Source organism: Streptopelia decaocto (assembly GCF_964273445.1).
Source record: "Streptopelia decaocto genome assembly, chromosome: 13".
NCBI classification, from domain to species: Eukaryota; Metazoa; Chordata; class Aves; order Columbiformes; family Columbidae; genus Streptopelia; species Streptopelia decaocto.
Genome location: NC_138668.1, coordinates 11723820 through 11746251, shown reverse-complemented (window position 1 = coordinate 11746251; position 22432 = coordinate 11723820). Strand labels below are relative to the sequence as shown.

At 35.2% G+C, this 22432-nt stretch overlaps 1 protein-coding gene across 17 annotated transcripts in view; it reads left to right on the top strand.

The window, feature by feature from the left end:
- The window catches only part of RBFOX1 (RNA binding fox-1 homolog 1), a 652484-nt gene that overhangs the window by 580885 nt on the left and 49167 nt on the right, over positions 1-22432 (top strand). For 12 of the 17 annotated variants that reach the window (XM_082064137.1, XM_082064127.1, XM_082064130.1 and 9 more), the window contains one exon: positions 7809-7889. The exons of the other annotated variants lie outside the window; for them this stretch is intronic. In XM_082064137.1, the coding sequence (XP_081920263.1) occupies positions 7809-7889 (81 nt within the window). The remainder of the gene's footprint in view (positions 1-7808; positions 7890-22432) is intronic. 17 annotated transcript variants of the gene reach the window in all.

The following is a 22432-nucleotide window of genomic DNA, read 5'->3' as shown; positions in this document are numbered from 1 at the left end:
GCTTGGACTTCTTTAAATGTCATTCTGGTGGTTAGTGAAAGTATATTCTATGGTTCCCTAATTAGTAACAGACCAAAAACAAATTAAATAAATATGGTGGCAGCCTAAAACTGTCTAATTATAAACATTATACTGAGATATCTTTTTCCACAACCTTCTCCCTGGCCTCCTCTTTTTAATACATTAGTTTGCAGCATGAACATGGTTTTTAAGTTTATCTGACAATTATCCCCATTTGCCACATGTTGGCCTGGGGTTTGCAGGGCAGGTTTAGTGCAGATGAAATAGATTCTGTTTGCAAGAAACTGCACTGGGAGCTGTACTGGAGGCTCCATGTGTGCACTGACTGTCACATGTCACCCAGACTGGCTCTTGGGCAGCTTTGAACTGCATGTGCTGGGGTCGTCTGCTTCAGGGGACAAGACTAACCCTGGTCCAGGCTCAACTTCTCCAGGCTCTGTGTGATGTAGGTTTAGAGGCCGGATATAAAAACAGCTATTTTAAAGCTACTGTTACTGTCTCACCAATTACATGACAACAGAGGTCAGCCTGGGTGTGCACTGTCTGGACTACAGTATGTGTGGGGGTTGTCTGATGGACTAAAACTGAGGCTGTAATTCAAATACCAGCTATGGATATATGTAAAAAGCAATGACTTAAGAATCTCCCTTAGAGACATTTAAGAAAAACTACAAGGGCATCACTAAAACACTTGGGGCTGGTCTTTTTTGTTTTGTTTGTGGTTTTTTTGTTTGTTGGTTGGTTTGTTTGTGTTTTTGTGTGTGTGTGCGATTTTTTTTTGTTTGCTTTTTTTGGGGGAGGGGGCTTTTTTGTTTGGGTTTTGTTTTGTTTGTGTGGAGGTTTTTTCTGTGTTTTTTTGTTGTTTTTTGCTTTGGTTTTTTTCAGTACTGGATAGGATATTTGCAATGCTAGATAAGTTAATAGCAGTTATGCAGAAGAATAAATTCCTTTCATTAGAAGAATAACAAAGTTAGGAGGATCCATTTGTTAGGATGGACAGTCAGGCAGACAAACTGTTCTGCAATGTAAAATAATAAAGTAATACATGTAATGTAAAGTTAATACAGTTAAGTGGAATGGAAAACAAGTCTGTGTGTTAAACCTTGATTACGTATGCAAATTAATGCTAAAGCAGCTAAAGATTATATTGAACTGTATTCCAAACATATAGCTAATGTTTTCTGTTTCGTCTCATGCACTTTTTTCCCATTTGGGGCATTGGATGACAGAATCCCTGATACGTTTGCATTGTAATTGTTCTTTATAATACTTTCCGAGAGTAGATTTCAAAAGACTGAGTTTTCGTTCGTTTACTCATTTGTGGAGGCAGCTGAGATGAAGCTGTGCACAATCTATGTCAGATTGGCTCTGTCAGATTTTCTTTGTGAAAATTGTTTTGTGGGAAATCTCCAAGGATAGAACTGGTTCTAGTAAAAGTGGGTACTTTGGAAAGTCTGGAAACAATGTGTTTCCATTTTTGTAATGTTTTTTTCGGGCTCCTGAAATTCTGGAATCTGAATGGGCTAGGGAAGAAATAGAATACCTAAAGCCAGGACTATGCATGATGATTGAATTTTTGCTCTTTTATATTCTCAGTTTGTCATTCAGAGTAGAATTTTATTTGTAAGTTAAACCAAACTTCTACTGGGGTAAGTAAATAGAACTGAGGGAATAGGAATTTGCATCTCTGCATCTAATTGCATTAGATTTGCATCTCTGTTTTATTGATTTACCGAAATAGGTAATTTACACAGAAAATAGTGTCTTTATATAATATAAGGAGATAAAGTATAAACACATCTACTTGTAATCTCTCCAGGGCCATTGTGAAACTGTAGTGTTTGTGCAGAAAGGCTCCAGTTTAATTTTTCTGTGAGTCTATTCATATTGCAGTCTTCATTCATCAGACAGATGTATGAATGTGACCCATTTTAGTTATCACCAGAATATGTGTATTTTTAAATATTTTCAAGTATCCTATTTCAAGGATAGTGTAATGCAAGCTCAGTGTTTATACTTCAGAATTTCTTTCATGTTTGAGTAACCATCATTTACCTACCTTTTAGTCTGCTAGGAGGACCTAGAAAGATTAGGAATAAAGATTTGACTTTCAAAGGTCCTGAACAACTTCAGTGGGACAAATCTCTCAGTGTAAGATAATGACAGTGAATATCACTGAATATCTATTTATGTGCACCTGAATTTGTATATATCTATCATATAGTAAACATGTTGTTTAGGAAAGTTGAAGTTATGGGCAATACTGACAGTAGCACTTTCAATTTTTGACATGATTACATAGTGCATTTCCAGTGTTAGATTTTTTGGTGACAGTTTGTGAATAAGGATGTACATTTGGATGCCAGTGATAAAAATTCACTAACAAACACAGATAAGTTCTCTAGGCTTGTTATGTATTTTGGTATAAGCAGCAGTTCAGTTTGTGTGACATAGTAGTTTCATTTTGGTTACAAGACAAGGAATGTCTGTGGCTGATTGATAATTTTTTAAATGATATTTGGAAAGAATGGTTTATTGCAATTGGTTTGCATGGTGGATATATTACATAAATTGTTTCTGCAAAATGCAGCTGATCTATGGCAAGGTTGGCACACTAATGAAAGTAGAAAGAAGTCAGTCACACTATGTGTTTTCAAGCTGGCATTACTTTGCCACATGCTAACGGTACCATGACACAACCTCAATTTGCCACTGAAATCATGCTGCATTGTCAAGCTATTCCTCCTAAAGCAATCTTGGAGAATTTAGGGGATCAGTAGTGGATATAACTTTGAACTTTTTGTTGGTGAAACGTGGGTGAAACGTTAAAGCAAGTCAGCACATTGTGAGGCAGGAAAAGGATGTTGACGTGGGAGCAGAGCTTCAAAGAATTTGCCGCTTCCCAGCTCCTGTGCTATCTGCAAGGTCTTTCTCAGTCTTGATCGGTTGTATACGGTACGTCAGGTCCTGGAGAAGGAGGAGGTGGGGAGAAGGGGAATGAGGAGAATCTCACACAGAATTCTTACCAGAGCTGCAAACCTGAAAAAAGTGATGGGGGGGGGGGGGGGGGCGGGGAGGGGAGGGAGGTTTCCCGAAAAATGTCTTGGAGACACATATCTCCACCACCATGGTCTTTCCCCCACACCCCACTCACCCCCCTTTCTTGTTTTTAATAACCTATGTGTAGTTAAATGTGAGTCAGGGATTTACTACATAAGTATATATATAGAGCACATATTCTCATCACCAGCAGCAAGTATACACAAGTTACTCATTAACTGAATGTATTTGAGGTTTGCTGTCAGAAGCTTATGTAGATACTTATTTGGATTTACAAACTCACCTTTGGACATCACCTACTTGAGATTGTCCTCCCTACCATGTAATTTTCTTGTTTAAGTGAAACTGTCTATATAACTTTGAGGGAATTAAAAGTAGTTTTTGTTTGTATTTTTAAGATCTTGGAAGAAAGGATGTGTGTATTTTGGGGTAAACCTACTTTATTCCTTGTTAATAATGGAGGAAGCAATTCAATATATCAACACAGTCATCCATGAATCATTGTGTTAAAGTCTAAATGAATATGATTTCATTTATAGAAAGATCCCAAATAACTGAAGGCGCTCACAAAGCCTTTTTTTTTTAATTAACAACATATTTAAAAGCATACTGAGGCCATGTTTCCTCATTGGTAATTAAGGGCTAAAAGAGCACTTACCTATTATGTATTCAAGATAGAGACTTTCTTTAAATTCCTTAGTCAGATGGGACAAGAGAAGCTAATGTACGCTATTATTGTACCACAGTGGCCTTTTAGTTAGGTGCTTCTGATCCATTTCTGTGATACATTTTGAAATAATCCATCATAGAACAATATTTCAGACCAGAACAAAGATAATACTATTTCTGTGTGGAAAGACCAATAATAAATTACGCATTTAGAACAGCAAATAAAGAGTGGACATGGATTGATTATGAGGATCTCTGATACACTAGCAAATCTCCTGATGTGTTCATGAGAGATGCAGCTTTGTAGTTTTCTGCATGCATTGTGTATGGAAGAGGAATTAAGTGTATAGTTATAATAGTTTTTGCAAAAGGTAGAAAGAAAAACAGTGATCAGAATGGGTGAGAACTAACTGAGGGAGAAGATTGGGCTGTGTAACATCCAGCTGTACTGGGAGGAAGATAAAAAGAAATAACTGAATTTAATAAATAATACAGCTTTTAGATTAAAGTAATAAAATAACATTTTATCTTATAATAATATAGGTGAACTGGAACACAAATAGTTTTAGCTTTTATTCACTTTCTCCTGTGAGTTTATTTAGGTTTTTTTTTTCTTTGGTGAATAGTGATATAGAAGGTATGAACTGGTACTTAGTTACAAAAAGCAGTAAGAAGCTCGTGTTGGTAATGGCATAAACATGTATGAAGAAGAGCTACTTTACCTGGAAAGCCAAGTGCATAATGGATTAGAGTGATGTAATCTTCACTAAATCTCCTTGTATGTAGTAAGTTACTTTCTATATTATAAACAGTCATCTACCCATGCACTAATACCCACTCTAGACCAGCCTTGGGGATTGACTTGATTAATTTCTGCCACTGAAAATGCTTATGTGGTTACTCTGTTGTTATGATGGAGTATACTATAGGGAACCACTGTCATCTCTGAGTTGTCTGAATAGCTTTATATGAAGCTGTGGTTCTTCAGGATTCCCAGAGTGAAAGCAGGAAATCAGTTTTTCCCCCTATGTCTCAGTTACATTCCAGGGCAAAACCCCAGCACATTACTGAGCACTACAGTGCAACTTCCATCCTCTTCCTTTTTGTAAATCTCCCCAAATTCTTGGACAATAAATAACAACATTGTAAACTTTCATTCATGAGCTAAGGTACTAAAGCCACCTATACTGGGGGGTGATGTATTCTAAGCTCAGGTTCTCAGTAATGGTATTTAGACTATACAATCCCAGTAATTAAGGTTTCTAGAATGTTGTTTCAATTTATACTTCCATAAATGATGTCATAAGAGATTCCAACTAGCTGTGCAGATCCTTTTAAAGTTATTCCAGATCTCTACTTTTAAGCTGTCTGTAGTGCTGGCTAAACAGTGGTTGCAGTTAAAAGCTGTTTTTAACACAAGTGATTTAAAATCCTTTATAATTTACTGGGAAGTCCTGTTGTTGATCCTGGTTACTTCTTCTTAGCTACCTGAGTATTTGAGAAATACAGTGAACTTTGTCATATGTTTTGTATGAGCCAGTGAGTAGTCTGTGCATCATCGCTAGTGCATTGGTATTTCCCCTTATGCTTTGTGGCTTAGTATGTATAAATAATGTAAATAACTATACACAAAAACTTATTTTTGAAAGTATGAAAAAAATTAGGAAAATACTTTCAGTCAAATATCTTGGAACTATTGGGAACTGAATTTTTAGTATTCAAAAAATGTAAATGACTTTACATAATATTTTTCACAGCCCTGAATAGTTTGAGAGTAATTATTTCCTCAAAATAACTATAGTCCTTTAACAAAGCACCTAATCAAACATTGGAGGAAGAGGAGTGTGAGTGGGAGTATTTTTTGATCATGAAAAGTACATTTTTGTCTGTGTTGCCAGCGTGTACCAGGGATGAGGAGTGAATCAGTCTGGCCCAACCACCCCCTTACAACCAGCAGCACGGCTGCCTCAGTTTCCCTTCTGCCGCTGCTCTGTCTAAAGCTCTTCTCTGTGCCTGCAGGGAACACACGTGGCGGACGTAGGTGTTAATATTTTTCTGATCCTTCTGACAGAGTGAATCAGGAGAGACTTTGTGCTGATGGTCTTCAAAATCTTGTGTCACTGGTCACATGCCTGTTGTGACCAAACAAGTAGATGCTTATATTAGGGAAAAGTAGAAAAAAAAACAACTTGCAGGTTGTTCTTAATGAGAAAATACCAACCTTAAATATGCTGGTACAGAAGGCGTTGCAGACTTAAAGATGAACTCTTGCATGACTGTAATTTTTTGAAGTTCATCAGCTCTATTATATTATTAAATTACAGTGTGAACAGAAATATTAAGAACTTTATATTTAAATCCTCTTTCTTAAAAAAAACCCGCCATCCTTTATTCTGTCATGCTAGGATTTAGTATTCTAGAAGAAAAATAATGTTTTTTGTCCATCAGGGATTTTATGGATGATTTCAGTGTTCTAAAGTTTATCCAGAAGAACTTATTGTAAATAATTCAGTCTTTCCCCAGTTGTATAAATTACAATTTAAATATTTTAATACCAAAATTAGATGCAGCAGAAATAATCATTTCTCATAAAAGCAGATTTAAAAGTTCCTATTTTTCTAACAAAATCTAATACTAGTGTTTTAGGTATTACTATTAATTTTACATACAAATTCGAAGGCAGATTGTCAAAATATAATTAGAAAACTCTATGCAACAAATTAAATACAGTCTAGTAGCATGGATGAAAAAAACCATCTGTTTTGAAGTACTTTCATTGGAAATTAGAAGACTCAAGTAGGGAAAATTAGTTTTGTATGAGATGAAATCAGAAAAAAATGTAAGAATGTTAGCTGCAAAGAATAGGAAAATACCTGTGGACCACAGAACAAGTATCATCTAGAATTTATATTGAATAATATAAAGAAACTATGATCTTCAGTTTCTAAAAACTATATATATTTACTAAATATATTTGAAATCATTACAGCTGAATGAATGCATCGGTGTCTTCAGCTCACTCTCATTTCAGGCTTCTGTAGTAGCACAAGTTTTGTAGCATCTATGGTGTTAAATACATCCATATTCCAATGTACACGTTCCCAGAGTCAAGAGAGTGTGTTGGTAGGTCCTGCTAACATCCTGCTGTTCCTGGTGGGCTGTATTCCAGAAGGGCAGAAGGTTTTTTCCTAATATGTCGATATAGTTGTCAGTATTCAGTCTGTATTCAGCTAAGAATGCTAAAATATAATTACTGAGAAAGGTATTGAAATAGTAAGGCATTTGATCCAAGTTCATTTAAAAATAAACAAAAAACAGGAAATAAGCCTAAACTTCTGTCATTTGTTTAAAATGAACATCCATTGCGAAAGTGTTGTTTTAAATTCATTTGGTTATTAGTTTTACTTTTTTTTCTTCATTTTTTTTTAAAGAAATGGTTTAATTTGTTTTATTTGGTTTTATTCTTTATTCTGAATCCAGCTTATATACTGGAAAGTAACTTATACTTATGTGTTTCTCATTTGAGGAAAAAATACTGAAATCTTCAAGTGTATTAGCAATTGCACCAGTGTTAAATTAAGCAGTAGAATTTGAGAACGTGTTTGGCCTAACATGTGAGCTTTGCAGTCTGATTTATCTGCTGTGTTTGCTGGAGCAGCCTCTCATTTTGGCCAAGGCTGGGGAGATGGGGGGTGTGCGTGGTTTGGCTGCTGCCATTAGCGGCAGCGCTAAACTGGGCAGCTGCTGGTGCAAGGACAGGGCAGAGAGGGAGAGAAACCAGAGGGACTGGTGTGCGCTGCACGTGCCTCGCCGTGCACCAGCCTCCCCGGGTGATAAAAAGGGTGTTTGTATTTGGGGGGATGCCTGTGGTTTGCTTTTTCAAATGTAAAACTGTATGTGTTGATCGGGGCTCTTTCTGCTTTGAAGTCAAAGTACAAAAAGTGCCCCCGCTTCACTGCACTGCTCCGGTTATGGCTTTATTTCTGTTTTGAGATAAAAATGAAGGTTTAGTTTGAGCGTTCCAAAAGCAGATACCACTCTCTCTCTCTTTCTTGTAGGCAGGGTGCTGCTGTGCCAGGCAAACCAGGAGGGATCTCCCGTGTACAGTGCCCCCAGTTCACTAGTATACACATCCACAAGTAAGCTAGTGCTACGGCTCTTTCGTTGTTTTGTTTTGTGACAAAAGCACATTAATGTGAATTAAGCCCTCTAAAAATGTAAACTTTCCCAATAGCTTTTGTTAAGGTAAATTTGGTATTTATAAACATATGCAAATAATGTCAACGGTGTTTTTAGTTGCATCGCTATAATCAAAGTATATTTTATTTAATAAAAAAGACACGCTAAATTGCAGTGTTTTACAGAAATGGTCAAAAGTTCTATGTAACACTGAAATTTTTTGGAATCCAGTCCTGTTGCGCACTCTGCATTTTATGTAGATGATGTTGTGCTTCCTTTTCCATCCTGGTCACAACTGTGATTTGATTAAAAGTGTTATGTCTCCATTTCATTGTGTCAGGAAGCAAAGAGATGTGAAGTCTTTTTCACAAAAGGAAAAAGACTGTGCAACTGGGTATTTTGAATTCTAAAAAGCTGCCCTAATAAAAGCAGCAAAGACAAGCTGAAGTGATACATTCTGTCATCAGCCATTTTTCTGTACAAAACTTTGGATTTGAAATGTGTCCTCTCATATTCTGAGGCAGAAGTGGAACTTGATGCTTCTGCAAGTGTTTTAGGTTGTATTGGTGATACCGCTGATGCCCATTCTGAAATATAGTCAGATAAGAAGCCTCTAACAGCGTGAAACAGCAATAATTGCTGCTTGCTGAATCAGGGTGAACAGCAGCATTGGCTCTGTGTTCTTAGCAGTCCTCTGTAAAGAAAATATTTTACTTTGTCTGATTTAACAACATTATTGAATATGCTCTTTATGAAGATCCTATTCAATCTAGAATCCTTTGAAGCTTATCTAGACTGCTAAAGTAATTATTTTCTTTTGTTAATTAAAACCAGAAATGAGGACTGGAGTTCCATAGTGATCATCTCTACAGTCATGTAACTCTCTTCTGTCAAAGGCTATAAACATCGTCCCTAAAGCTGCTGCTTTTACATTATAGATGTGGGATCTCCTTTCAAATCGGGAGTCTACAAATACATAGTGAACTAACAAAATATATGAAGTGTCTTAAATTGGAAATGAAATTATCACTTAAGTCTGCATTTGCTTCCAGGTACTTCAAGAATATTTTCTACTACATCACATTTCCCAGTGCTTTTTTTTTAATCCTTGTAGTAATACAGAGACAAAATACTTAATGTTTAAATCAGTGTTCATTTTTGGTACACTGCTCTATTTTGACTGAAATACCAGTCTTTGGACTGAAGTACCAATCTTTGACTGAAACTATTTTCCTAGAAAATTATCCAAACTTTTCATTCATCTGTTAGGGGGGAGCTGCTTTTGTTTTTTTTTTTTGCGGGGTGGTGTGGGGAGCAGTGTATTTTTAGTTTTCTAGAAATTACTCCAAAGAAAGGCTTTCTTAAGTTTACCCAGTTGCTCCTATTATCTCACTGAGTTCTATCCTACAAAATTTATTTCTGGCGTTGCTGTTTACATTGTATGGTATTTCCACTATTATTAAATCCCTAGATAGTAATTGTATAGCTAGCTAAGCTCTATACTTCACTGTTTCCATTATGTCTCATGAGGCAATCCCTTTGAAAAATCTTATTTTGCAGTGGTGCTTCTGGAATAATGATATCCTAACAAACACCTGTTTGTTTTCAATTATGCCAAATACATAAGTAAACAGACTTTGCCTATCTGCCTCCCACTGGGCAACGTGTAATGTGCAGTTTCATAACAGAGATTGCTAGTAGCCCTTGCAGTAGAAATTACTATATTTCTGTTGAATCTGTGTGTCTGCAAGTCATGATTATTCTTCTATTATGTATAGTGTTTCTTATTGCCAAAATGTCGTTTCCCCCACAGGGTCACAACTCTTAATAGTACAAAATTACTACAATTACTAATGATTGTAATTAAGTTTTTTTTATTTCTCCTTATTACAAAGCTTTCAATAGAGATGTAAAATAGTTCAATTTCTGTAGGAAATTCTACTAAGAAGTGAATAGAAATGAAGCTCGAGTTTTGACTCATTTTCTTTTATTATTTTAAAAATCTATATTACATTTTTTATGCACATTTGTAATATAGAAATGATAACTGAGAAGTCAACATTGGTGTCTAGGAGACTAATAGTTTTACTATTACAATTCCATGTAGACAACGATATTGCAGCCTTCATCTTTGAATAATTTGTTCATCATTTATTGTTACTGCCAGTATTGTAACCATGTAATATTTTACAACATCTTACAATGTAAGAATTAAGAGGTTTTGAATTTGTAATTGTTTTAACAGAAGGGAAAGAGTCAGCTGAGATTTTTAAAGCTGCCTGAGTGGCTTGGAGTTCATTAAATGCTAGTGGCATTTAGGAATTTTCAGATAAGAGGATAGTCCTCATTTTTAGAAACGTTGTCGTTAACTTGACTGTTCATCTTTTGCTCCTGAGTTGTATACTATAAGAAATGAATGACTGAAATGCAGTTGTAAAGTATATTTTTCTTGATTTGGCTAGGTTTATTTCTCACTTAACTTATTGACTTTTAATTATATTGATCACTAGTCTTCTCTGATAAATCTGAACACTTTCAGCCCATTTTTTGGCTAGCCAGAAGAGAACATTTCTTAGAGCTACTCTTTCCCTTCTGATGTTTTATTTCCCCAGGATATATTTTATTTATCACATTGTACATTTCCCGGTACAGTGATTAGTTACACCTCTGAATATGTCAGGAGATGGAAACATGGCTCTGGTTCCTTCCATCACTTCTGGCCCTTTGCATAATACAGAAAGAAATGAGCTGTTTCTTCTGCAAGCAGTGGAACAAATCAGTAGCAATAGTCTCTCATGCCTCATCTGTTCTCTTAGGCTGAAGCGGAAGATGGGACCTGGATCAGTTTTTCATTTGCACATCTATTCCGGGAATAGATAATTTGTTACGTAGAAAGCATATTTTCAGCATGCAGATGTGTTCACATCCCTTGGTGGACAGATTCTTTGCCTGATTGAGACAAAGTAAGGAAGCTCATGGTCTCATCTTGGCCGCTCTAGATTCCCATAGTATTGGCTTCTCAAGGACAGAACTGATACAACTGATTTCAGTCAGATCCTTCAGGATTATCGTAATGCAGAATGTAGACAAGTATTGGAAAGAGATATACCCAGCAAGTAAAGATTAGAGTACGCCAAGTCCCAGCGAGTAAGTAAGCATTCCCTGGGAGCTTCCTGGAGGCCCATGATGTTTCACTGGAACTTTGTAAATCAAACAGTTTGGCTGCACATAACTGACAGTGTCTTTTTACCCCCACTTCTTTAGACTAGTTGTTTCCACAGGAAGTTTTAAAAACCTGGAGAAATTTGTATCTACTGTTAAATAAGAAATGAATCAAGAAAAATTTTGGAAATTTTCTAAATTGAAGCCACTCGAGAATAGGATCCATGAGAATATTAAGACCCTGCTGGACAAAAGGAAGATTCAAAAGAAGAAAAAAAATCTGTCACTGAATATCTGTATCACTGTTCTACAGAGTGCAGTAATATAGCTGGGTATGTATGGTTAAAAAAGGCCAAAATATTAATCTGAATTTATGCAAGGACTTTTAATAAAAGCTGTTTAGTGCCTGTTTTCCCCATTTTCTATAATGTAGAAGTGTGTGAAAATGTCAATGAAATTGAAGTCAGAGCGCCAAAAGATGAGGAAACAAAAAGAAGACCTGAAGTCATAGAATCAAAGAAGTATTCAGGTTGGAAGGACCAGGTTGCACCAGAGCACCTTTAAGGATGGAAACTGCACAACCTTTCTGGACTGCCTGTTCCAACACCTGAGCGTCCTAAAACTGGAAACCTCTCTTCTTTCAAGTTATGTTTGTTGTGTCTTGTCTTCCCAGTGTGTGCCTCTGTGAAAAGCCTGACTACCTTTTCTTGATAACCTACTCTACCCTTTCATGGCAGGGGACGGAAAAGGGGATTGACCTGCCAGGAGAGAACTTCTTTGTGCTCGTCAATGTTCTCAGGCTCAGTAAGCACCAGCTGGTGTAGGGGGAAGGCAGCCTAAAGCTGCATATCATGATTTTCAGAAATTTACAGTTGTGCATACCCAGGTCCCATGGAAGGCAATGGGAGAGATTTACAAATATTAATACAAGTTCAAAGGCAGCTAAATAGTTTTCACTCTCTAAATCAAAACTTTGATCTTTGTAACTTTTAAGCTTTAATTTAGCTCCAAGTAAAAATGAAGATACTTGAGTTATCAGGTATGTAACTACTAGTAGATTTTTCTGAGGTAGTATTAAAGGAGCAGTTCACTGAACTGAATAGCTAATGTGTGTGGTAAAACAGTAAATTCCTGCATGCCTTTGCTCAGAATGATGCACAGATGAGTGCCTCTATTTCCCAAATGTTTTGCATGCCCATAAAAGAGAATTTTGCCTTGACTTCAATGAGTACTTTTTAAACTGATGTCAATTTTGGCTTACATTTTCTAAATGGTAGAGTTGTTTCATCTTCGATAAGCATGCTTATCAGCTCCAACATATACATGCTTTTTCCATAAATTTTAATTTTTGATTAAAAAGAAATAAATCTTTCATATTGCAAGGAAGTGATAGAATTTAAAAAAAGGAAAAATACAAAAATGACAAAATCACATATTAATTTATTCTATTTTATCGTAGTCAAGGGCAAATGAAGTTGATGGCCCATTTTTAAATTGATATATTGATTACAATTTTGCAAGAAGTGGTGATGGAATTCAACAAAAATGATTGAGGTGGTCCAAATGCTTATAAATCTGTCCCACATTGTTCTTGTTCTTTAATTGTAATTGTCTGATAAAACTTCCATCAGTTTCTGTAATTAACCTAATGGTCTAAATGAATTTCCAGATCACTGGTTATTCATTTCAATATAGAAAATACCATTACATTGAATTTAATTAATACAAAATAAGTTCACAGTCCATTGTATCATTAGTATAGAATTTTACTGTTTTAACTGTTTCAATTATGACTATTTTTTCCTCTCATTTTGTTTGTCCCATTTATAGGCTTGAGTGTTCATTCTATATTTATACTAAAATAGTATAAACACTTGAATTAAAATATTTAAAACCCAATGCTCTTCAAGTTCCCATCCCCAAAATATTGGTGTCCATATTTTTTGTATTTATCATTTCAACTATTTTTACACACAATTCAGTCAGTGCCAAATTCATAATCCCATGATATGCCCTGGAACATCTTATTTGTCTTGATATTCCTTTCACAGAAGTACATATGACAGATAAGCACTCGCCAGAGAATACTTTTGCTTTGCGTCAGACAGATATTAAAACAATAAACTATGTTGCCCTGGGATTTTAGCTTATGAGCAACCAGAAAACAACAAGGCAAAGATGAGATGTTTTTGAAAGGTGGGAAGGCAGCTCTTTCAGAAAATTCCCTGGAAACCTTTGGCCCTGTAATATTTTTGACAGAAAATATTTTTAATGCTTAAGTTCTTTTAAAGCAAATCAGGAAAATACACTTCATTAATTAAGAGCAGGCATTAGCAATGTTCCTTCATTATCCTAATAATCCTACTGATCCAGAGTTATCCATTCTGTGCCAGGAGAGAAGGAAAATCTATAGCGGAAGCTTAAAGTATTAGTTAAATGATATGGGAATTCTGCTTTTGATATATGTTGTCTATTTAAAACTTATCAACACTTATGTATGACAGTCACATCTACTATGTTTAAAAAGATATTTTTTTCCCTGTGGGTGTTTTGGTTTGCTTCATAAGTAGAGGATAGTTCAGGACTTTGTTGATATGCATGGAATAAATAGGGAAAATCATAAATACTAAATATAAATACCATATCCAATAGTAGGGTTTAGTCCTTTGCGGATTCATTGTGGTACAGAAATTAAAATAAGGTAAAGCCTGTCTATTAAATGTACCTGTTGAATATCCACGAGTAGGTTAGTTAGCTTGAGAATATTAGTAAACTATGTAAAAAGTGCTGTATGAAACTATTTTCATGTTTCTTGTTTCAGTGAAGACATTCCACGTTTTATTTTTATGTGGCATTACTAATGGATTGGTATAAGACCTCTGACATTTCTGTTATATTCTGGAGTATTTCCAGTACCAAGATTACATGGGGAAAATACACATTTTCAAAAGGGGATTTACAAACTGAAGCACAGGAGGTTCCATCTGAATATGAGGAGAAACTTCTTTCCTTTGAGGTGCCAGAGCCCTGGACCAGGCCGCCCAGAGAGGTTGTGGAGTCTCCTTCTCTGGAGACATTCAAACCCACCTGGACACCTTCCTGTGTGATCTGCTCTAGTGAACCTGCTTTAGCAGGTGGGTTGGACTGGATGATCTCCAGAGGTCCCTTCCAACCCCAGCCATTCTGTGATTTTGTGACTTAACATGGGATTCTAAGCAGGCTCATTAGTGGAAACATTCAGTTTAAAAATCTTGATTCAGTTGATATTGTCAGGTTTAATCTGTTGCACACACACGTAATTACCTGAAAACTATATTGTGATTCTGGTAGTCTTCTGATAGTGTTATCCTGAGACTCCAAGCAACTGAAGTGTAGGTGGTCCTGGTGGTTGGTAGATCCTTTTCTGGGGTTTGTATGCAAGACATGATTGACCACATTCAATCCAAATAGACATATGCTTTATTGTAATGACATCAATGAACAATTTGTACTGATTTTGTTGTAGTTTTATTGTTGTAGTTTTTCTTTATTTTTTGTGATTTTACTGTTATTGATAAGGGAGAGGCCATTTAGTAGGCTTGCCATTATGAATTGGTCTATGGCCCAGGAACAGTTTGAAGTATGAGTAGTCTTATGGTATAAATAATCTGCCTGTGTTGCAAAGTAAATGTAAAAAGGTTTTTGCAAACTATATTTTAATTGGTCTGTTTTATCTTTAAATGGAATGGCAGGTCACTTCATCACTGTTAAAATTTGTATTAGTAGATTGTATTTACATGTTTGTGGTTTTGTCTGCATTTTATTGCTTCATAGAAAAAAAAAAGCTGGAGCACCCCTGCAAAGGTTCTGTGATTAAGCAAATTTAACCATGGAGGACTGAGATACATGAGTGAAACAGTGCAAAAATCTTGCCCAAAGGGAAATTGCTGTACATTTGAGTAGACAGATCATACATATCATTTCCAGGATATAAAAACCTTATTACTGAACATTTAGGAGTCAAACTATGGTTTAATGTGCTTCCTGAGTTAATTCATTGTCTTTATTTATAAACTAAAGAGAATCACCTGATAGTAACCCAGGAATAATGTGAAAAGACCCCTTCCTTGTCTGTATGTTAAAATAGAGTCAGTTTATGTGAAAGTTTGATTAAAGAAGATAGCAGTAATAAGTAGAAAGGGAAGTTTACTAATTGCTTTCCATATTTTTTCCCACATATATAGAAATGTAGAAGGTTGAAAAATAGTGTGTCACTTCCAGAAAAAATTGATGTCATCTTTTGTTCAAATGTCTTTAGAAAGTTTTTAAACACTGTTTTGGCCCATTGTATTGGACCAGAGGCCATGTTTTGAACAAAATTACGCGAATGTGAATGGATGGTAACTGCACTGGCTTCTAAGTCAGACAGTTACAAAGATAATACAAAATTAGCAAAATTGGGTAAAATTATGTTAATAAGTATTACATTATAATCGTTATTTGAGTCTCAGTCTTTTTAAACTGTGAAGTGAACCTCTTTAGGTTTTTTTGGTAGCACTGCCTGAAATTATTGTTAAAACATCTTGTGTCTTTTGTATCATTATATATAGTCCTTCTGTAACTATTTTCAGGATAACTGTCCTTTTACCTTCTGTTTATCAGAATTTTCAATGGTCACTAATAAGTCACCAATGCGATGTATTGTATTTGACCAGAATCTGTAAATATGGGTCTCATTTCCCTCCTGCAAATCTGTTTTTAAGTGCCTTGCTGGTTATATTAATTCTTCCGTTAATTTATTTAGTGATGGTACAGTGTGTCTGAACTAGTACACTGAAAAGTTTTACAATAATAGACGTGTCCTAAATTGTGTGCCACTGACTTTTTTTAACTTGCACACCATTGAACACCTGGGTAGTGGGAGATGACTGGAAATGTATGAGTAATATAAAGTGTGGAGTGTATCTTTGTCATTTAGTTCAAATAATAAAAATCATGTTTGACCAAGGACAGCTGGGCATCTCATGTGTCTTAACTTTTCTGTTAATGGAAATACGGCACTTGGCCACTGGCCATACTTGTGACTAACCAATGAGTTAGGACTATAGGATTCTTTGGACTTACTCCTCTCAGTATGCAGCTAAATAGTTAGAATTACATTTCGCATTTTTTTCACATCATGATGTATGAAGTTATTGTATGTAGGATTCTTTGAGTCTGTAAGATTCGGTTTAAAGAAAAAAAGCCCACCTTAGTGTCACTATACTTCTTGTGTTGTTATTAAATCATGGCTCTTAAAACCATGTTGTATACAGCAAAATTCTTCAACCTGAATTTCACAATTTTTAAGTGCCTTTGAGGGATTAATACTTGAATAACTATACGACTCTTTGCAGATGCTATTATTTGTTTTGACTTTTTTTTCCATTATGGCTTGGAATTAGGTTATCTAGATGTTTTTTTCCTCAGTCACTTCCTACCTAAGTTGTTCCCAACAATGTTCTTCAATTTCTTTTTCACAGTTCAGTAATTCTGTTCAGATTTAGTAATCCTTGTGCCATCCAGACAGAGCTTCTCGTCACCACAGAGTTGACTTTCATAAACATTCAAATTACTAAATTTTGTCATCTCTTTACAGTAGTGCCATTCTTCATCTAGTTTTCCACAACCATGTCCTTTTTACTTTGTCTCAGGAACAGTGACATAGGGGAATTTTTCTGTTTGCTTGGAACTTGTAGATGTCCAACAACCAAGAACACTAGACAAGTTATTGATCCATTTGATCATCTATATTTGAAGAATCTTCTTTAACTTAAGATCAGATGTGGCTTCTCTGATCTCTACTGGCAGTTTCTTTTCCTTTATGGCCTAGTTTGTTTGAATTTACCTACTTATTTTTTTCTTGTTTGTTAGTAATTTCTTTTGTGAAAATTCAACTATTCTTTGTTCATCTACTACTTATATTCTTTGTAACATCAACTGTAACAGTACTCTTATTTTGATATTGATACACCATAAGTAATGTGGCTGTAAATGGTATCTTTTTTTTTATTTGAGGTTGTAGATTGTTGTAATTACATAGCTTTAAAAAAAAAAAAAATTCTGTCATCTTATCTGTTCTTTTTTATCCTCCACATCCTCCATTTTTTTCTGTGTTAAGAGAAATCTCTTGATGTCTTTGGGATTCGGGTGGCTGCACATACAGTCCTGTAAAAGAAGGATGAGATATATGGGAATTTCTGATAATTACAGAATCACCAAATGACTGAATCTTAGAATAGCTGAGGTTGGAAGGAATTTGTGGAGGTCACCTTGTACATCTCCAAGGCTGAAGGAGCATAACCTTGAGCGGGCTGCCCGGGACCATGTCCAAACAGCTTTACAATATCTCCAAGGATGGAGACTTCACAGCCTCTCTGGGTACCTGAACCAGTGCTCAGTCACCCTCACAGTGAAAGAGTTTAGACAAAAAGATGAGACAGTGTCCAGGCTGTAGCATCAAGATATAATGGTATCGATATACATAGAAACCATTGGTGCTTGTTTTGTTGGAGTATTAGAGGACATGAAACAGAGGAGGGCAGAGAAAACAAATAATTCCATATATACTTAAAATAATTTAAGGGTATCTAAGTGTGAATTAAATATGTGCAAGTTATTGTTGAAATATTAGTTCAATTAGATCTGGAAACAAATTTAAGGTAAAGGCAAGCAAATAGCAAGTGTTGTTGGAACAGTTAAATGCCTTCCTGCAATTTGACGTAATAATAAGCACATTAACTAGGAGGCTGCTTTTTACTGAAATATTCTGGTTTTGAGTATGGTTGTGTTGGTGATTTGGTATGGAAAAATCCTACAATTCTTTATTTTCCATATGTCTGAGGATGAAATAGTTGAAAATAATGTCTTAAAGCAGCTGTCCTCTTTCTAGAAATATGTACGTAATCTGCCCCATTTCACCTTCTTATAAAAAGTTTCACCAAATTTATGTGAAATATTGTGCTAATTTGGATTTGACTGGAAACTTAATGCAGTAGTGTTGTGTAAAGGGATTCAATTACAGTGTGCAGTGTTTTGTAAGTAACTGTCTCACATAAAAAGTTAATTAATCAGAGCTGTGTCGATTTCCTTGTGCCCTGTCAATTTGCAGCAAGGTAATTAATCACTAATCGCCCAGCGTGCAGCAAACTAAGGGACAATCCATGAGTCATTTATTGTTATTTTTTTCAAAATAAATGGCACACAGAGCCATGAAGAAACACATCTTGCCTTTCATAATATTTTTATCAACAGTTTTGCATGTTGTAATAGACTGCAGCAACAAGCAGCTGTAGTTCAATGGAATATGAATATTAAAGAAACAAATGAGAGCAGATTTATAGGCCATTGCTTTTCTGTTATGTCAGTTTTGAGATTACACTGAGCAAATGAACAGTGAAAAATTACTCTTCCATGTGGAGAATGGTGATTAGACTTGTACATTAATTAGAGATTTTTGTTTTCCTTTTCAGTGCATTTCAAATGAGAATGTTTGTCCAAAATACAGATTTATTCTTTCCTAAACAATAGTGTTTAATACTGACATACATTTTTGTACAATAGTAAGGGAATCATTGTTCTACTAATTTTAAGTATGTGTTTCAAAAAATAAATAGACTGCGAATGGAAGAGAAGTGACCGGTTGTGACTGTATTTGACATATATGGCAAATTTCCTTTGAATTCAGTTAATTCAAAACTAGATCATAGCGATAATCGTCTCACAAAAATGAGATGTGAAAAAGTGTATTTTCAGCTTGCAATTTGTAAACATTGTGAACCTTCTGAAGATATTCTACGCTGGAATTTTAAGAGTCCACAAATATATATAAAATTTAAAAGTTAAAATCTGCAGTATAACGGAGCTTAAATTTTACTTGCACTGTACTTCAGACTGTGTATTTAAATACAAAGATCTGTACACATCGTCTTTAGCACTTTTTTTTTTTTAAATTATTTTAAAGAATGCCAGGTAATACTACTTCTTGCTATTACAGCAAAGAGAAAACTTGCTGCACAACATACATCAGGATAAACTCCTGATTCTGTTCCTGAAATCTCAGATAATATCACATAGATTATTCTGCTTAGCCTTTCTCAGCATGCTACCCATTACATCTCTTTGTTTTTAATTTATTGTCCGGCACTTCTGAAGTGCTTCCTCAACAGGGATTCTCTTAAACTATGGGAATAATGTAAATGTGTCTCCCTGCCTTTGTAACAGTTAAACTATGTTGCAGTAAATTAGCTATTAACCGATTCAGACATGATGTGATGGTAAAATTTTTCACCATAAAACATTTGAAAACTCTTGATGGCGGATGACCTGATAGTTTGTGCGAAGAAGGAGTGATGAGAGGTAGATTCGTTCATCCATTTTGATGGCTTACCTTTCTTGAGGCATATGGCACTCTCATACAAATTCAAACCACAGCACAAATGCAAAGAATAATTGCCCATTAAAATGGCTGTATATTTTTATGGCTTTGATGCAAAATCTGCCCCCTGTTGTTTTTTACATCTGCTACTCTTCCATCTATCCCAAAGCTTTAAAACTTTAATACACAGTGTATAACCCTTAAGTATTTTTTATCAGGTTATATTCCTCCTTTTGGGAACTCAAGCTTTATTATTGTTCCTTCAGTCTTTGTTTTCCAAGGCATATGTTGAAATATGGTGCCTAGAAAGTGCACCTACCTCTCATGTTCATTTAATAAAAAAATTATAAAACCAATGCTTATATTACATATTTTGAAAGGAATTAGTATTTGCTTAAACTTCATCTGTGAACACAAAGTTCCTCTTCTTCTCCTCATGCTCATATTTGTTTCCTATATAAAATCATTAGTTACCTACGTTTTACTGATATACTAACATTAATCCTAGTAATTCCAAATGTCTTTTTGTTTGCTCAAGTGTTGCAGTTTGCTGACCAGATTTCATTTTTGGGATCTAAACTGAAGTTAATTGAAGGATGTACGCTGACCGTGTTTCCATGTTTATAAAGTGTATCCAGAAGAGAGAACTTTCTGGACAATATTCATTGTAATAATACATTTTTTTTTAAATGTTATCCTCTTAAATATAAAAATGGAACAAATGAGTTTGAAGAAGAAATTTTACCAACATAAATTGTTTCTTTGGCTTGCTATTTGATTATATAACTTAGAAAAGTACTTTTTTTTGTTTTTAACCTCATATTATCATCTCATGCCGTCGGTGTGCAGCTGGCCTTTTTTCTGTCACAGATTAGAAGAATTCCAGTCATCAAATTACTTTTATATAAATTTAAGGTATTTTTGCTTAGAAGTGGACTCATGTTTCCCTGCTGAGTGTCAGACATATTTTCAACCCCATTATAATAGCATTTTCACTGACTGAGTTTCAGCAGTTTGGCACTGAGGCTCTAAGGAAGGTTGACCTACAAACTAAGTCATTAAAATCTTTACCCCTCCTGGCTAACATATTCATTACTTTTGGGGCTAGTTAATAACAGTAAATGCTTCCTGATGAGAGTGTCTTTTTCATAAAATTGTTTTTATGAAGTCCATTCTTCAGTTGTGTCCTAATGGTGCCACTTCTGCTGGTTATTTTTGGGTGAGGATATTAAAAGGTTGGTAGCAAAATAAATTCTGTGGTTATTATTCCTAACCATCTGGTTTCTCAGCTGGGCTGGAGTAGCTTTTTTTTTCCCCTACACTCAAATCTAGGGTGACATGATCTTGTTGATTATTTTACCTCTAATCTTAATCTTTAATATTACCACCTGGAAATAGAAGGCATGTTTTCAGACACTCCGATTTTCAGACTGACCCAAATGATTTTTTCCGGGATGGATATAATTCTATTTTATCTAAACTCTACTGTTAGACCTCACTTGATCATGAGACCTTGCAATGCCACTCTTAGTTCAATATTTCTCAGGTTTAGTTTCCATCGTGTCTTACTGTCGTCTTGACAGAACTCCAGATCATCACTCTACCTTCTACTAATTGCTTCGACACGCTTTTTGAGAATTTTGCTTTACTCTAGACATTTTATGCTTCATGATTTTATTAAGGAGATGCTGCAAGGCAGACATAGCAAAACAATTACATTACTTCAGGCTTTTCATTCTAAAATCTTTTGTGTTGCAGATCCCTTCAAAATGGTAGAAATCACTTGTCTTGCATTAGCATCTCCCATGAATGCTGAACCTCCTGTGGGTTCTGGAGTTGGTAAATGCTTATGGGCAAACTGCCTCTTCCTGCTATCTCTGTATTCTAGATTTTTTTTCCTCTTTCATAAGAGAAAGCATTCTTTCTCATAAAAATGCTATATATATATATATATATATATATAAAATATTCCTTTTTACTCACTCATTGATGGGGCACTGTGCTTTTCCAGTGACCTTTTGTAGAGAACCATTCACTGTCAAAGATTGAAGGTCAGTGGCCCTTCTTGTAATTCTTTCTAAGGTGTGACCGCCATGAAGAATAAAGAATATTTAGGATAGATGCTCAGTTGTTGCAAAGTATGTATTTTACTATTTCTGCATGAAAGCTGGATTCTATGGTACAATTCAAAGGAAAAAATGCTCACAAACGCTATTAGAAGCTCATGCTTTCACAGAGGTATATCCTCAGTGTTTCCCATACAACTGTAAAATTCCAGTTGTTTTTCATTACACCTGTATTTACTAGTTTCTTCTGAAAATCAAGAGATAGGTCCATTCTTGTGTATAAGGTGTGTGGCTGTATCAAGGAATTGGTGAGTTCATTTCAAACAGCACGTTTTACAGCAGAAACATTGACTAGGACACTGAGTGTTTCACTGAAAGCAGACTACTTAAGTGTTGCCAAATGTAGCAAAGCCCAAAAGCCATAGTAGTAAAGCAAAAATTGAGAAGTCACCTTAATATGTTCAGCCAGCAATTTCTACAAGTTCTGAATTTTTAATTTTATTTTTCAAATTCAAAGCTTCTTTTAAAATGTAGTGCTAAAACAGATGAAAGATAAATGTGGATTGAAATAAATTTGTATTTCAGGCTTGAAAAACTTACTGTTTTATACATCATTACTTCCATTTTCTTGCTACTTATTAGAGCTTTGCTAAGTGATATTTATTTCTTTTATCTGTTTATTTACATACTGAATAAAATTCAACACAGTTGAAGCACAACTTACAGAACCTGAGTGCCAACAGAGCTGGATTTGATTGTCTCACTGGTGAATTAATTTTTAAAATGCCTATTCTGACATAGACCAGCAATATATGTACAAAAGTGAAAAGACGTAATGAAGTATTGGGTAAAAAACTGTCAGAGGAAGGAAAGTGGAAAG